The 16,116-nt window shown below is 45.0% G+C and overlaps 1 protein-coding gene across 2 annotated transcripts in view; it reads right to left on the reverse strand.

Moving 5' to 3' along the window:
• The window catches only part of LOC125461549 (myosin-7-like), a 91,525-nt gene extending 77,797 nt beyond the window's left edge, over nt 1–13,728 (reverse strand). The window contains exons 1-10 of one of the 2 annotated variants that reach the window (XM_059652666.1): nt 13,625–13,728; nt 8,854–9,010; nt 7,641–7,744; nt 6,389–6,532; nt 3,418–3,574; nt 3,187–3,214; nt 1,646–1,739; nt 1,305–1,328; nt 687–779; nt 235–298 (exon numbers count right to left, since the gene is read on the reverse strand). In XM_059652666.1, coding sequence (XP_059508649.1) covers nt 235–298; nt 687–779; nt 1,305–1,328; nt 1,646–1,739; nt 3,187–3,214; nt 3,418–3,574; nt 6,389–6,532; nt 7,641–7,744; nt 8,854–8,950 — 805 coding nt within the window. In that variant the 5' untranslated portion in view covers nt 8,951–9,010; nt 13,625–13,728. Of the gene's footprint in view, nt 1–234; nt 299–686; nt 780–1,304; nt 1,329–1,645; nt 1,740–3,186; nt 3,215–3,417; nt 3,575–6,388; nt 6,533–7,640; nt 7,745–8,853; nt 9,011–10,332; nt 10,451–13,624 lie in introns of those variants that run through there. The other variant, XM_059652667.1, reaches the window with a different exon arrangement.
• Nucleotides 13,729–16,116: the final 2,388 nt, after the last annotated feature.

Below are 16,116 nucleotides of genomic sequence, written 5' to 3' on the forward strand. Positions count from 1 at the left end.
CAGTAGAAAAAGGCTTTTATCTCATTAGTTTGGTCCACAATGCTCATCAGACCTCAGACTATGTGAAATGCTGTGGCACCTACAGCTTCATGCCCCCTCGTACCCCCACCCCCACCCCCAACCCCACCAACTCCCACTCCCCACACCACTTGTCCCTGAGTGCCCCCATCTCTCGCTCCCCCGCCACCCTGTCCACTCACATCAATCCCTCCAGCCAAGGTCCCACTCACTTACAGATGTCAATATCAGCTGATGCCAGTTTCCCTGTCGGACCAAAGTGAATCCGAATAAACTTCCCCTGCACAAAGGTAAGACGAAGGATTTGTAGATTACAGCTTGGCAATACTTAAATCAGAGAGTGGGACTCATTCATTAAATGTAGAATATGTGGAGATCTTTAAATTAAATACTAAATCATCAGTGAAACGGTATGAACTTCCTAGTTTCAAATTAAAATTTTTAGATTGTGCGATATATTGTCTGGCATTAACTGTCTAATCATTTCAATCTTGCTGAAGCAAAACCATTCTGTTGAAGCTTTTCATTGTGTACTCATCAGGACAGAATTGCAAGAATACCAAATCTCAAAGGAAGAAACTATTTCTATTGCATGTGAAGAGTGTTGATTTTTGTTTAACATGTTGCCAATTGTGAGAAAAGAGATGTACATTTTATTAAATACATACAAAACGGGAAGAGTTGTCATTTCTTAAGGTCTTGGCGTTGCCAAAAGCTTCCATCGCTGGGTTTGCCTCAATGATCTGGTCCTCTAGAGTACCCTAGGAATTGGAGAAACGCATTTGTGATGAACCATGTAAAGTATCCCTGATACTTGCATAAATTAATCATGAAATTCTTCTGGAAGTAGCTCAAAAATCTCATCCCCTTTTAACAACCCTACTTACTCGACCCATCTTCTCAAACAATTACCTCCAGCTGGGCTTAACTTGTTCCACAGTTTTGGCTACGGATGGCTATCTGACAAACCATCCTAATTTTTAGAAATCCTTCACCTCTAACTCATGCAATACGATATAATCAACTCCAAACCTTGCTCGAGGGGCTGGGCTGTTGTGGGGGGCAGCAAGGACACAATGAACTATTGGCTAACAAATGGATTGAGGTTATGATTGGAGTTGGGGGGTGGGGGGTGGATGGTGGTCGAGCCAGGGTTGAGCTTATGATGTTGAAGTTTCAGGTGTTAATCATTCATTTATTGTGTGGATTTTACAAAGGACCTGCGCACAAGGTCAGAACTACACAAAAGAAATTGCACCCAGTCATGGCAAAGATAACAATCTTACCCCGGTCTTTGTTGCTGGCTGAGACTGCAAGGAAAAACAGAAAAGAATAAATCTTCTTGGATTAAAACAGGAAGCTTTGTCCTTCACTGAGATAAAAAAAAATCTGCAATTTTATTTTGAAAATTAAGACCAGCGCAGGTATAAAAATTATCTTTAAAAAGTTTTGTTTTAAAAATACACAAAAAGAAGAGAAAAAAATTCTAGGGCAAAAAGTATTTACTCAATAAAGAACAAACTGTGCATAAATTACTCAACATTAAAGCAGATACCAAAATATCTTTTAAAGAAAAAAGCAAAAATGCAAAATAAAAAGTGAAGAAGTTTTAAAGAGTTGATCTTGCCTTCTTTCCACCTCCATCGCCCATGGCAGCTATAATTGCAAAGTACTGAATAACACGTTTCGTGTTGACAGTTTTCCCAGCTCCAGACTCACCACTGGGAAAGATCAAAATCCAGGGAAGGAAAAAAGCGAAAAAGTTAAACCCCAAAAAATAAAAAGTAAGCAACAAAATATTCATAATCATTCAAAATATCAAATATAAAAACAGAGAATAGCGTTCGGTTTGTTATTCTCAGAGTTAAAAAGGACCTGCGTCTTTTTTGTGCAGAATGAGTTCTGGCCTGTTGATAAACAAGATTAATCCATTACAAAGTGATTCTTGACAAAATTATTTGGAGCAATCATCTTATCTAGTCCCCCTTTGTCTATCTGTGTCCCTCAATGTCACTCTGTTTGTCTCCCTCTCTCTGTCTGTCTGATTGTCTCTGTCTCTAGCTCTCTCCAAACGCCAATGAGAGGGATAGCTGGCAGGCAGGTTGTGATCGAGTTTGATCTTGGGGCAATGGGTTTGACGAATCTCTGCAGCAAAGCCTGCTCCAATTTCAGAAAGCCCCTTTCTAATGACCTTCAGCCATGATCTAAATGGCGGAGTGGACTTGATGGGCCGAATGGCCTTACTTCCACTCCTATGTCTTATGGTCTTATGGTCATGTAGCTGGCTATAGGAATGGAGACAATGCAGGCTACACTGACAATGGGCCGTAAAATCCTCAAACAGGTCCCTGGCTCTTCTGCAAATCATCTGAGCCCGGTTCCAAAACTATCTCACTATTTTTATTGAACTTATTACAATATAAATGTATTCTCAGGCAATATGTTTGATTGCTTGGGAACCAAAATAGACACACACACAGTTCTGGGGAATCAATGAGCTTATTTTACAGAGTGGAGCTTGATTCATCAATAACTAATAATAACAAATTCCACATGTCAAAATCCATGGATAATTTTCATTAGAGCCAAAAGCAAGGCTTCTCATTTTCTACCAATGTCCCAGAGCAGCCCTGCACCAACAGCTGTTGACACCAAGTGAGATGGTGGGTCAGATCAAGGTGCTATCAAGGTGCTAAAGTGCCATCTCTGGCAGCACAGTGCAATTGCAGCACGATAAGTTTACATGGAAATTTTCCATTATAAATATGGTCAGAAATGCATAAAATTTGTGAACTTATAAAGAAGTTGTAACACACAGTCTGTTATAGAAACACAGAATTACACAACATCAGTACACAGTGTTACGCAGTCAGGTAGCTTTGTTAAATCCTGTGAGATAACGGCACCAACAGCAAAGTCCAAAAGCAAGTTATGAGTATAAAAGTTGGGAAAGTGTTGATGAAGATTAATATTTGACATGATACTGAGGTGATTATGGGATAATGCTGATAAATCACACAACTTATTATAAACAATATTTGAAACCATTCACAGGGCTGTTAACTCAAAGCTAAAATTCAGTCCTTTTCAATGAACTCACTTAAATTCCAGCTTTAAATAGAAAATTAGTTTATACATCTTATTAAAGTTTGAAATTTAGGCACTCACGTAATCAACATTGACTGGTTCTCCCGATCTGGAAAAATTGAATTATGATTAATGATTTTCCCAGGATCTCCCTTTCTCCTAGCCTGCTGTATTACACTCGGCTGACCAATACAGTAGGTCATTTGCTGATACTCACAGCCTCTCTGCAATCAGCTAACGCACTCATACACTATTCTTCTTGTGCTTTTGTTTCTCAGGCTGAGCAGAGGCTCCAAAGATGATGCTACTTACTGCGGACCATGTCGTTGTATGCATTGTCAGCAATGGAGTAGATATGGGGCGGTGCCTCTGAGCGTCTCTTGCCCTTGTAGGCAGCGACCACGGGAGCACTATACACCGGGAGCCACTTGTACGGGTTGACAGTCACACAGAACAACCCTGAGTAGGTCTGTAGGGAAGGAAGACACAGAATCAGACAAAGAGTTGCTATTTTATGTCACTTTAATTAAGAGTCAGATAATCAGCTGAAAAAATTATTAAAAGTTCTTCCCTGGGATGTGGGTGCCTTTGGATTGACATTACACCTCCAGTAGATGGAATCAGATTCTGCCCAGATGTTCCAAAGATGCCTGTCCATTGTCTACAAGCACCCACAGTGTTACAACGCAGCTCCTAACGAGTCTCATAGGAACAGGAAACTGTTCCCATGGACTTAATTTTCTGTCTCTGTCTGAGGCTCAGATTGGGTTCTGTAGTGTCAGCTATCTCCCATGGGTGGTCCAGACTGAGTGTGACCTGAGTGGGGAAGGAATGCTGCCAGACATACTGAGTTTGTTCAGCAATTTCTGTTTTTGTTTCAAATCAGAAAATCAGAAAGCTTCAAATGGAATATTTTAAAGCTTGTGGTTTGTGAGGACGTTTGTTCTGAAAGGTGACAGCCAAGGTTCTCAGAAGTGGATCGTGAGGAAGTTCATCAAAGGATACAGCAGCATATAGTTCAATTGGAAAGTCGGGCAGAGAGACGGGAGATGGAGTTTAATCCAGACGTGTGTGAGGGGATGTAGTTTGGGAGGTCAATTGCAAGAGGAAAGTATACAGTAAATGGCAGGCCCCTTAGGAGCATTGAAATACAGAAGGATTTTGGGTTGCAAGTTTGTAGTTCCCTGAAAGTGACTACACAAGTCGATAAAATGGCAAAGAAGGTAGAGTGTGTTTTCCTTCTTCATTCAGGGCACTCCAGTATAAAAGTTGGCAACAATATAAGGCTTTAGTTTAGCCACATTTGGAGTATTGTGTGCAGTTCTAGTTGCCACACAATAGGAAAGATATGGAGGCTTTGGAGAGGGTGCCGAAGAGTTTTACCAGGATATTACCTGGATTGGAGTGTATTACATAGAACAGTACAGCACAGGACAGGCCCTTCGGCCCGTGATGTTGTGCCGAACTTTTACCCTAAACCTCAGGTCTATCTAACCTCCACCCCTACCTTGTACTATCATCCATATGCCTATCTAATTGCAGCTTAAATGCCCCTAATGAGGTCAACTCCACTACCCTCTCCAGCAACGCATTCCACACCCTGGCCACTCTCTGAGTAAAGAACCTACCTCTGACGTCTCCCCTATATCTACCTCCACTCACTTTAAAACTATGTCTCCTTGTAATAGCTACCTCCACCCTAGGAAAAAGTCTCTGGCTGTCCACTCTATCTATACCTCTGATCATTTTGTACACCTCTATCAAGTCAATATTAGCTATAAGGAGAGGTTGGCCAAAGTTAGATTGTTTTCGCTAGAGCATTGGAAGTTGAGAGGGCAACCTGATTGAAGTATATAAAGTTATGAGAGGCTTGGATAGGGTTGAGAGTCAGAGTCTTTTTTCCCAGGGTGGAAACATCAAACACTAGTGGGTACAGATTTAAGGTGAGATGGGTAAAGTTTAAAGGAGTTGTGTGAGGTAATTCTTTTACTCAGAGAGTGGTGGGTGCCTGGAATGTGCTGCCAGGGCAGATGGAACAAGTAGATACAAAGAAAACATTTAAGAGGCATTTAAACAAATGCATGAACAGGCAGGGAATAGAATGAATAAGGGCCAGATGGTGTGAAGCTGGAGGAACACAGCAGGCTAGGCAGCATCAGAAGAGCAGGAAAGCTCACGTTTCGGGTTGGGACCCTTCTTCAGAAATGGCGGAGGGGAAGGGGACTCTGAAATAAATAGACAGAGAGGGGGAGGCGGATAGAAGATGGATGGAGGAGAAGATAGGTGGAGAGGAGACAGACAAGTTAAAGAGGCAGGGATGGAGCCTGTAAAGGTGAGTGTAGGTAGGAAGTGGGGATGAGGATTGATCAGTGAGGAGAGAGGGGCTTACTCTCCCTAAGGACCAGATGGGATTACTTCAGAACAGTATCGTGGTCGGCAGAGATGGTGGCCTGGTTCTGGTACTGTCCTGTTCTTGGTTCTATGTAATTTAGACCAGAGCTGCCTCACTGCGCACCATAACCCTGAAATAGTGAATCCTTCCTTTTCCCTCAGAATAAATGGGGCCAATGCAGTATTTTCTTCAAACTCTATCGGAAAGACCACCTGGATTGAATATCTGGGCAGGTACGGTTTGGGAGAATGATAAATACAGGGAAATGGAAATTTCCAGACTGGGAACATCACATGTGCTGACCCTTCATCCCAACCTCTGCCCCTGATCTTCAGCCTCCACCCCTAACCCCAGTCTGAAAGGAGGATAACTGTGTCATACCATGCTGTGACCAAGTCAGGCTCTGTTCCCAGTTAAATCAGGAATGTTTGGAGATTATTGGTGCTCAATATCTTTGTGCATATTGCACTTTGCCTTTGTCATTGGGACCAGGGTTTATTCTACATGGGCAGCATTGTCTGGGGCTGCAATTGGAGATGACAGAGCATAGAAATGTTCTGCCAGTCTAAAATGGGATTCTTCAGCCTTTCTGCCAAATTCAGTTTGAGGCTTAGGTTCACAGCAGGGAATTCTCACAGATTGGCTCAAACACAGTCACATAAAATGAGAAAACTGTTCAGGTATGGAAGGAGACCATTCAGCCCATCACTTGTGCATGCCTCTCTGAGTCAGCATTATGATTTCACGCCAATCTCCTGCCTCCTCCTTGTGATCTGGACATTGTTTATGACTTAAATAATCATCAAATTCCACCTGGAAAGCCTCAAATGAACCTGACCACACAGCTCACATCTTATTAAAAGTTTAGTTTTAATAATTGTTTTTTCTTACGTAGATCATCCAGTTACTGTATCGCCGGCGCAGATTGTATAACACAGAAGCTTCGTTCAAGTTGGTTAACATGGCCATGTCCTCAATCATATCGAACTTGGGAGGGTTCATCTGCTGAATGTCATCTTCTTTAATTGTTATAGTCTGAAAGGAAGACAGGGAAAAGAAAACCAAAACAGGCTCAATAGCAGGCTGGCTGCATGGGAGTGATATTGATTATAATGATGGGCTGTGAAACATTGGAGTAGATAAAATGCAACAGACTTGACCGCCAGTGAAAGGGAGACCCTGGGGATTAAGGTGGAGCTGTTGGCAGATGTAGCGCCACCAACTGGAGCAATGATTCTCAAAACAGGTCCACGATGGCCACTTGAGCAGGAGCTGAGAGTGAACAATTGAAAGGGTCTCCTCAAAGAACAGCAAAGAGCTGTCAGCAAGGTGGGAGGAACTTCCAATACCAGAGTAAACATGGACAATACTAACAATACTCAGCCGGCCAGGCAGTGTGCGTGAGGACAAAAAGATTGAAACAGATGAAAGGTCATCAGCCTGAATCATAATTTAATTTCTCAATTCCCAGACACTGCCTGAGCTGCGCAGCATCACTGACTTGTTTCTCACTTCAGATTTTCAACATCGGCAGCATTTTGTTTTTGGATCCAAAAAGAAGGTTGTGTAAGAGACACAATGTTTTAATTTAAAAGGAAGGACCGGAAACAAGATCCTTTCACCTCTCGGAGCAATGTAAGAGGGTGGAACTTTACTACAGCTTAATCCACAACATGGTCCAAGCTAAAATATAAATTATTAACAAGATACAAGGAAAGATTTCTGAATTGATGTCAAAAGGATCTTTATCCCATAAAAAGATGAACACTTGACTGAGATGAGAATCTTACACACGTTCGGAGTCACTTAGTGCAGGAGATGACAGGAAATTGATCCCAGGCAGGAGGTTGGTGCCTGAGCAATGGGCAGACCCAGACCAGCAGGTGGAGCAAGCACAGAAGGACCTAAAGTAGACAAACAGGAGGCTGGAAGAACACAGCCAAGACAGGCAGCATCTGGAGGGAAGGAGCAGCCAACGTTTCAGGTATTACCCTTTCACCCCTGTCATCCAGACAGCCCTGCACCACGCCTCCTCCGTTCCCTGCTCTTTTCTAAAGAACCCCACACTGAAGTAAAATCTAACTCCAGGTGGACCCGGGCCAGTTGATGTTCAGAAACCGTTGTGTGCAATGGGCTAACTTACTTTGCCATTTTTGGTTTCCACAGTGACCTTCCCACCACCAGCTTCTTTAATCTCTGCTTCCACATAAGCCTCCTTCTCATCAGGGACCCAGCAGCGTTTCTTACCTGAAGATGAGAGTAACCGAGAACAAATCAATACATGATCGATTACATATTAATCCATCACCTCTCACTGCAGGAGAAAACAGTGAGAGTTTTTGCTTTAAAGGAGCTGGGAGTGTGTGAACTGATTGAAGGTGACTGGAGAAAATTGAAAGGCTACGAAACCAGCAGGAGGGAAGCTTTCTTTTGTCATTTGCAACAGAGAAGGCAAAAGCAGGAAAGCAATGTGACACATTTATAAGATAACAAGGTGTGGAGCTGGATGAACACAGCAGGCCAAGCAGCATCAGAATAGCAGGAAAACTGATGTTCTGGGCCTAGAACCTTCTTCAGAAAATTCTTCAGATCTGCAGCCAATTCTGGTCCCATGCTTTGTGAAGAAAGTGCCCCTGACAGCCTATACACTGGAGATGGACTTGGATGATGTGTAGCGAGTTCTTGTGATTGGGACTCACTGCCTGAACAGGTGGTGGATGCAGTTCCAAGAATAACTTTCAAAAGGCAAATGGGAAAGCTTTCTGTGTCTAAGGGGAAAGAGCTGGGGCTTTGTGCTTCGATAACACTGAAGAACCAGCGCAAGAAACCTGGGCTGAACAGCCTCCGTTGGACAATGCTAATGTTATAAAAAGAATTTGAGGAATAGAGCAGAGTATCAGTTTGAAAACTGACCGTTCACTGCTGCACTTTAGTGTTTCAGATTTTAAACTATTGTCATCAAACTGTGCGGGAACTGTCATCAAACAGAGCCTGCAGCCCTGGGGGGGCTTTAGCAAGCAGCCTGTAAATGCACAGGGAACTGGAGCAGGGGCAGGGGCAGGGGACAGGGCAGGGCATTCCTGAAAGTCAAGGGTCAGATATTAATTTTTCCCAATTCATGTTCTCATGTTAATAAGGCCCCGGGAATAAAGCATTCAGTTTCTGCTCAATCAAAAAATAGCCCCACAGGGCCCTGCACTTTCTCGTTGCGTTTGTTGAGAACTAATTAGTGAGGAATACACTGTAGAGAATTCGATGAACCTTTCTCAAGCTTTTACAGTTCAGTTTGCTGCCTGATTGAGAGTGGAGAGTGTACATACCACATCACAATCACTAGAGACAAAGCTGTTCCTTACCATCAAACGCAATGGTTTGTAACATCATTAATTCCTTTTCACTTTTCCTCAGGAAAGAGGCAGCTTCCCCAAACTCTGACATGTCGGTCATTGACATCTTGGCTAATTTTCAGCAGCAACAAAAACCAGATTTAACTGATGCACGGAGTGTTCAGGGCTGTGGAGTAGGAACAGTCAGTGAGAATTCACACAGCTTTCATAGAGTTTTCAAATCATAAAGCATGGAAACAGACCCTTAGGTCCAACTCCTTCATGCCAACCAGACATCCCAACCTGATCTAGTCCCATTTGCCAGCATTTGGCCCATTTCCCTCTAAACCCTTCCTATCCATGTCCCCATCCAAATGCCTTTTAAATGCTGTAATTGTACCAGAGTCCATTATATTCTCTGGCAGCTCATGCCATAAACACACCACCCTCTGCGCGAAAATGTTGTCCCTCAGGTCCCTTTTAAATCTCTCCCCTCGCACCTTAAACCTATGGCCCTCTGGTTTTGGACTCCCCCACCCTGGGGAAGGGGCCTTTGTTATTCACCTTTGTCTATGCCCGTCATGATTTTATAAACCTCTATAAGGTCACCCCTCAGCCTCTAATACTCCAGGGAAATTAGCCCCAGACTATTTAGCCTCCTCCTGTAGCTCAATCCCTCCAATCCTGGCAACATCCTTGTAAATTCTTCTGAATAGAGTGTGTGTTGGAGTTGGCTGGCACCGAGAACCCTCACTTACCTACAGTTTGTTATCAGCAGGATTGGTACTTTCAATTACTGTGCCTTGAGAATTACATGCCTCCCCCACTGTCCCCCAGAATTTACCCCACCCATTACCCCATTGATGATTTTATAAATTACCCCAGTGATTATCTGATAAATTACCCATCAGTTATGCCATCAACCATCTCATTTACTATCCCATCAATTGCCCCTATGATTAACCCATTGAATAACCATTTAATTGTCTTTCTATTTATCTTTATTTCTCACAACCGGTATAGGGTAATTAGACCAAACAAGGAAGCCATTCAGCCCATCAAATGCACGCTGGTATTAATGCCCACTTCCCACTGAGCAAGCTCCCAGTTTCTGTTCACCATCTCCTGCTTGTCAGTTGTTGATGAGCATAGTTTCCTTGTTGCTCTCTGAAAATAGGGACAGTCATTCTTGGGCCTCACTTTCCTGTTCTCTTTCCTGTTTTTACCGAGAAGCCAGGACGCTAGGTATTCATGAGAAACTATCAACTTCTTCTGAGAGAAGAACTGCAGGTGCTGGAGTCAGAGATAACACAGTGTGGAGCTGGAGGAACACAGCAGGCCAGGCAGCATTAGAGGAGATGCTCTCTTTGCTGCTGTGTTCCTCCAGCTCCACACTGTGTTATCTCTATCAACTTCTTCCTTTCTGTAGTCTCACATGTGATTACAGGCCCCCATTTATGCTCAAGGGCAGCTGACCCACCAAGGAATGGCATAGTGCCTGGTTCTTACCCTGTTTGAGGTAACAGCTCAGACAATACATGGTGTCTGGTCTTTTGAATGAGGCGATCTATCAGTGTGGGGTTGCACCTCTGCTCTGATTCCTTTTCTTTGCCCTGGAACTCCACAATTCATTCCAAGACTATCATTTGGGTCTCCTGAGAAATGTGGAGAGCAGCCAGCCTGGAGCTCCCCAGCACAGACAGCAGCATCCATGGCTTTTTCCAACAGTACCTGCAGCATTCTGAACTTTAACAACCCAGGCAGCCTCTGAGGGGGGGGTGTAATTGGGTCAGGGGTTAGGGCAGGTGGGGAAGCTGGGGGGGTGGGCTGACAGGTAGGTGAAAATGTGTGGGAGTGGAATGACACATAGGTAAGGTGATGGTGAGGGGGAAGAGTGTTCTGGTGCATTGGGCTCAGGGGAGGATGGATTGAAGGTGAGTGGGAGTGACGTGAGGGTGAGTGAGGATGGGTGGGTGGGGTGGGTGAAGGTGAGTTGGGGTGGGCATGAGGGAGGGTGGGAGGTGGATGAGGGGGAAGTTTGGGAGGGTGTGTGGGAGGTGACGGTGAGGGTGGGTGAGAGTGAGAGTTGGGGGATGGTGAGTAAGGGTGAGTTGGGAGTGAGAGAGAGTGGGGGTAGGTGAGAGTGGGTATGGGTGCAACGGAGGGGTGGAGAGTTGGGGGGGAGGTTTGGGAGGATGAGTGGGAGGTGAGAGTGAGAGTTGGGGGGATAGTGAGGAAGGGTGAGTTGGGGGGGTGAGGGTGAGGAGGTAGGAGTGAGGGTGGGTGTGGGTGCGAGGAGGGTGGGAGGTGGATGGGAGGGAGGTTTGGGAGGGTGAGTGGGAGGTGATGGTGAGGGTGGGTGTGAGTGAGAGTGGGGGGATGGTGAGTAAGGGTGAGTTGGGGGGTGAGTGTGAGTGGGAGTAGGAGTGAGACTGGGTGTGGGTGCGAGGGAGGGTGGGAGGTGGATGAGAGTGTGGTTTGGGAGGGTGAGTGGGAGGTGACGGTGAGGGTGGGTGTGAGCGAGAGTGAAGGGATGGTGAGTAAGGGTGAGTTGGGGAGTAAAGGTGAGTGGGGAACTGAGGAAGGGTGAGGGGAGGGTGAGTGAATGTGGGTCGGGTGTCTGAGTGAGAATAGGGGGTATGAGGATTGGGTGGTGGGGCAGAATGTGTCGTGCCAGGGACAACATGGTCAGGTCGATTTGGGAAGGCTGTTTGGGGGGGGTTGGGGGTGGGGGAGCTGTGCGCTTAGGTTTCTAGCTCCCTGATGTTGGAGCAGGTTTCAAAATTCAAGCACTTCCCGGGTAAATGTTCCAGTGATTGGGCTGGAACCTTCTGAAATCTTGGATTCTAATTCAGAGTTCGAAACTTTTCCTGAAGTTTCCAGATGCTGAGTAATTGGCTATCCCAAATTTAAACTTCCTGTGTCATTCTGGGGCTGCCTGGAGCATTGTGGCCTCTGAGGAATTTCCCGGTGCATCCGCATCTCTGACGGATTTCCGGGTGCATTGGGATTTCTGAGGGATCTTGTGGTGCACGGGGATCTCTATGGGGTCCCACGGTGTATTTCTTTGGGACACATTACCACTGCATCTATGTTCCAACCAGAAGGTCTAGGCTAATATTCACAGGGTCAGCACAATGAAGGTCACCATAAACTGACTCTGGAATTAAAAGGACAGGCTTCTGATCGACACTGTGGCCCAAAACAGAGAGTCCCTGCCCAATCCCAGAGTGGATTTGGTGATCAAGGAATAGACTCTGCCTCCCAGGATCTGGTCCCAGTCCATGTTTCTTAACACCTGAGCAAAAAGCTGCTGAAATCCAAACTCAAGAATAGGCCTGTGACAGACTCCAAGGATTTTCCGTTTATTGTGAGGCAAATTCAGCCTTCTTCAGAAAACCTCCTCACATAGAGAGCCAGCATGGACATCATGGGCCAAAAGGCCTCTTTCTGCGCTGCAGCATTCTGTGATTCACTGTCGGGCAACTGGAATCAGATTAAGGGCCTGGTTCGTGGATCGCTCAGACACCTCAGTGTCAGACTATCACAGTGTTAATGCAACAAATCAAACACACATCTACAACAGATTTTCAAATAAGTTACACTTGACTTATAGAACAAAATCCCAAAGCATTGAATTCATTCAATGTAAAAACAAATTAGGAAGGAATTAAAGAATCAAACATCTAGCAATGAACATGAATAAGAGGAGGTACAATGCATGTCCAATCTTTCAAAGCCTGCTTAGCAAAATCCTTGATTGAATTGTGGAAGCATACGTATTGTTATTAAAAGCTTCCAAATTATCTGCCTCTTTCACCCTATTTTATTACCAAAGCCCTCACTCCTCTGAGTGCTCGACTGATATTCATCCTCAGCTTGCAATATTCTGCCATTCCTTCTGCCTGTGTTGGAATCCAAGCTGGTCACACTGGCTCTTATTCTTTGGATAGGACCTAAAACCAAGGCAAATCCTGCTCTGCCAGCTTCCCTCTCATCATTATCCACAGCCAAAATAAACTCAATTATTGCATTCTATTTAGCACCAATTTTTGACTCCTGTATTTCTCTGTCCCATGTTGCTCATGAACAATGTTAAAAACCCTTCTGGGAGTTTATAATTCCTTGAAAAAAATCATACCACACAAAATTACTTTGTAGATGAGTCGTTGCAGGGTTAGTTCCAAAGGAAAGAATTTCTAAAACACTAAACTAAAAGTTGAGTAACAGTTTCTAGTTTCTAACCACATGACAGTGTTTATAACTGTGTAAGGGGCTTTAAAAGTACCAGTTTCATCCGTTCACTAGCTCCTATATCTGAGAGAAAATAGTGAACGAATCAGATCAGAAACTTTAATGAATTCTGCAGGGCACAGCTCATCCACAAGAGAAATGTAAAACCCTGAAGCAAGAAGAAAAATCACATTGAACTGTTATCGAACCCTTTGATTGCATGGGGATTGGTGTAAATTCACAAAACAGACACTGCAAGTATCCAAACCAAATGAATCTATCCGGCTCTTAGCTCCACAACCACACCAAAACCCAACCGCAGGGCTGCAAATGCAACTCTCAAACACCCTGAGCAGGAACAAACCACTGATTCATTGCTGGTCCACAAACATCAAAAAACCACTCCTTCAGATTCATTCAAACTGCCATTGCAATTAGCACTCTTACAGAATAACTGAGCTAAATGTGCATCATTTCCTCAGCATAAAATTTCCTTCCTCATGCAATCTCCCTGTTTGTATGTGGTTAGTTAGTTGCTGAGTTGTGTAAGCAAGCATGCTGTACTAACCTTCACTAAGCAGCTCTGATTGAGGTGAAGGGACTATCAGCCCCTTTTATTCTCCCCTCAAGGTCAGTTTGACAAGAGCTATGTGAGAAATCCCTTGTGTCCCTGCTCCTCGAGCCCATTGGATCTGACACCCTGCCTCAGTTTTACAGAAAAGGCAATCTGCCTGAACTGTCTGCACATACAGCCTTTATTTTTACCATCGTACCTCAGCCAGCAGCAGAGCGCGAGATCCTCCCTTTCAGTGCCCTGCTTCTTCCCTTCAAACCAACACCTTCAAATCTCCATCAATTGTTTACTGGAACTAATGTGAAATTGACAGCTTCCTCCATCAATTTCATGCTTTATATTTTTAGTACATTTATATAGCTCCATGTCTGAAATTCACGCTCGGCAGGATACCTTGTTTCTGATGTTAACACAGAGTTAGAACTGGCACAAAGATTCACAACCCAAAGCAGAGTCTCACACAATCCACAATGAAATCCATTGGCTCAGAATCTGCTTCCCCAGAGATAACACTGTCCTTCCATTGCGGAGATGGCCATGGCTGGTTGAATGACTAAAGACAGGGAGAGACACTCTATGGATGGTTGCCTGGAGATTGTCAAGATTATTCCTCCCATTTTACTTCCACCTTCTTCATTCTGAATAAGAACTTAATAAAGAACAATATGCATTTATGGATTTATACCCTGAACTACAGACACATCGGAATTGGAATGTCAACTCTGTTTTTCTCTCTCCACGAATGTTGCCAGACCTGCTGAGTTTCTCAAATATTTTCATTGTCTGTTTCACATTTCCAGCATCTGCAACATTTTGCTTTTATGTGCATTTATATAGCACCATGAGACTGGTAAATTGCCACAAAGATCTTCCAGGAAGGGTTCTCAAAATTCATGGTCCAAAAGCCTGGGCCTACTGCTCAGAACATGTCTTAAAGAAGATCCTAAGTGAAGGAAAAGATGTGCAAATTTAATGGAGTTTAGAGGGGGAATTCCAGAGCTCAGGGCCTAAGCAGCTGACAAAGCAACGATGATGGTGGAATTAACCTTGGACATGTCCAACGGGCTAGAATTAGATGACTACAAGGATTCTAGGTGCTGAAGGAGGTGAAAACACAGCAAACATTTCAATAACAAAGTGTGGGCTGGATGAACACAACAGGCCAAGCAGCATCTTAGGAGCACAAAAGCTGACATTTCGGGCGTCAGGTGGAGAGTAGAGTATGGGTGGGGAAGTAGGGAGGAGATAGGTTAGTCCAGGGAGGATGGACAGGTCAAGGGGGCGGGATGAGTTTAGTAGGTAGGAAATGGGGATGTGGCTTGAGTTGGGAGGAGGGGATAAGTGAGAGGAAGAACAGGTTAGGGAGGCGGGGATGAGCTGGGCTGGTTTTGGGATGCAGTGGGGTTGAGGGGACATTTTGAAGCTGGTGAAGCCCACATTGATACCATTGGGCTGCAGGGTTCCCAAGCGGAATATGAGTTGCTGTTCCTGCAACCTTCGGGTGGCATCATTGTGGCACTGTAGGAGGCCCAGGATGGACATGTCGTCTAAAGAATGGGAGGGGGAGTTGAAATGGCTCGCGACTGGGAGGTGCAGTTGTTTATTGCGAACCGGGCAGAGGTGTTCTGCAAAGCGGTCCCCAAGCCTCCGCTTGGTTTCCCCGATGTAGAGGTAGCCACACCAGGTACAGCGGATACAGTATACCACATTGGCAGATGTGCAGGTGAACTTCGGCTTGATGTGGAAAGTCATCTTGGGGCCTGGGATAGGGGTGAGGGAGGAGGTGTGGGGGCAAGTGTAGCACTTCCTGCGGTTGCAGGGGAAGGTGCCAGGTGTGGTGGGGTTGGAGGGCAGTGTGGAGTGAACAAGGGAGTCACGGAGAGAGTGGTCCCTCCGGAAAACAGACAGGGGTGGGGATGGAAAAATGTCTTGGGTGGTGGGGGTGGGGATTGTAGATGGCAGAAGTATCGGAGGATGATGTGATGGATCCAGAGGTTTTAGGGGTGGTTTGTGAGGATGAGGGGGATAATGTTTTTCATTAATTATCAGGCTGTGCACTTCGGTGGATGGGCACAGCATTTTTTGCCCTGTCCCTAGTTTCCCCTTGAGAAGGTGGTGGTGAGCTGCCTTGTTGTACCACAACAGTCCACCTGCTGTGGGTTGACCCACAACTGTAAGGGAGAAAACTCTGGGATTTTGACCCAGCAACGCTGAAGGAATGGTGATATACTTATAAGTCAGGACGGTGAGTGGTTTGGAGGGGAACTTGCTGTGGATGGTGTTCCCATGTATCTGCTGCCCTTTGCCCTTCTAGATGCTAGTGCTCGTGGGTTTGGAAGGTGCTGTCTGAGGACCTTTGGTGAATTTCTGCAGTGCATCTTGTAGACAGTACACACTGCTGCTACTGAGTGTCGGTGGTGGAGGGAGTGAATGTTTGTGGATGTGGTGCCATTCAAGCGGCTGCTTTGTCCTGGATGGTGCTGAGC

This window comes from Stegostoma tigrinum, chromosome 19 (assembly GCF_030684315.1).
Source record: "Stegostoma tigrinum isolate sSteTig4 chromosome 19, sSteTig4.hap1, whole genome shotgun sequence".
In the NCBI taxonomy this organism is placed as follows: Eukaryota; Metazoa; Chordata; class Chondrichthyes; order Orectolobiformes; family Stegostomatidae; genus Stegostoma; species Stegostoma tigrinum.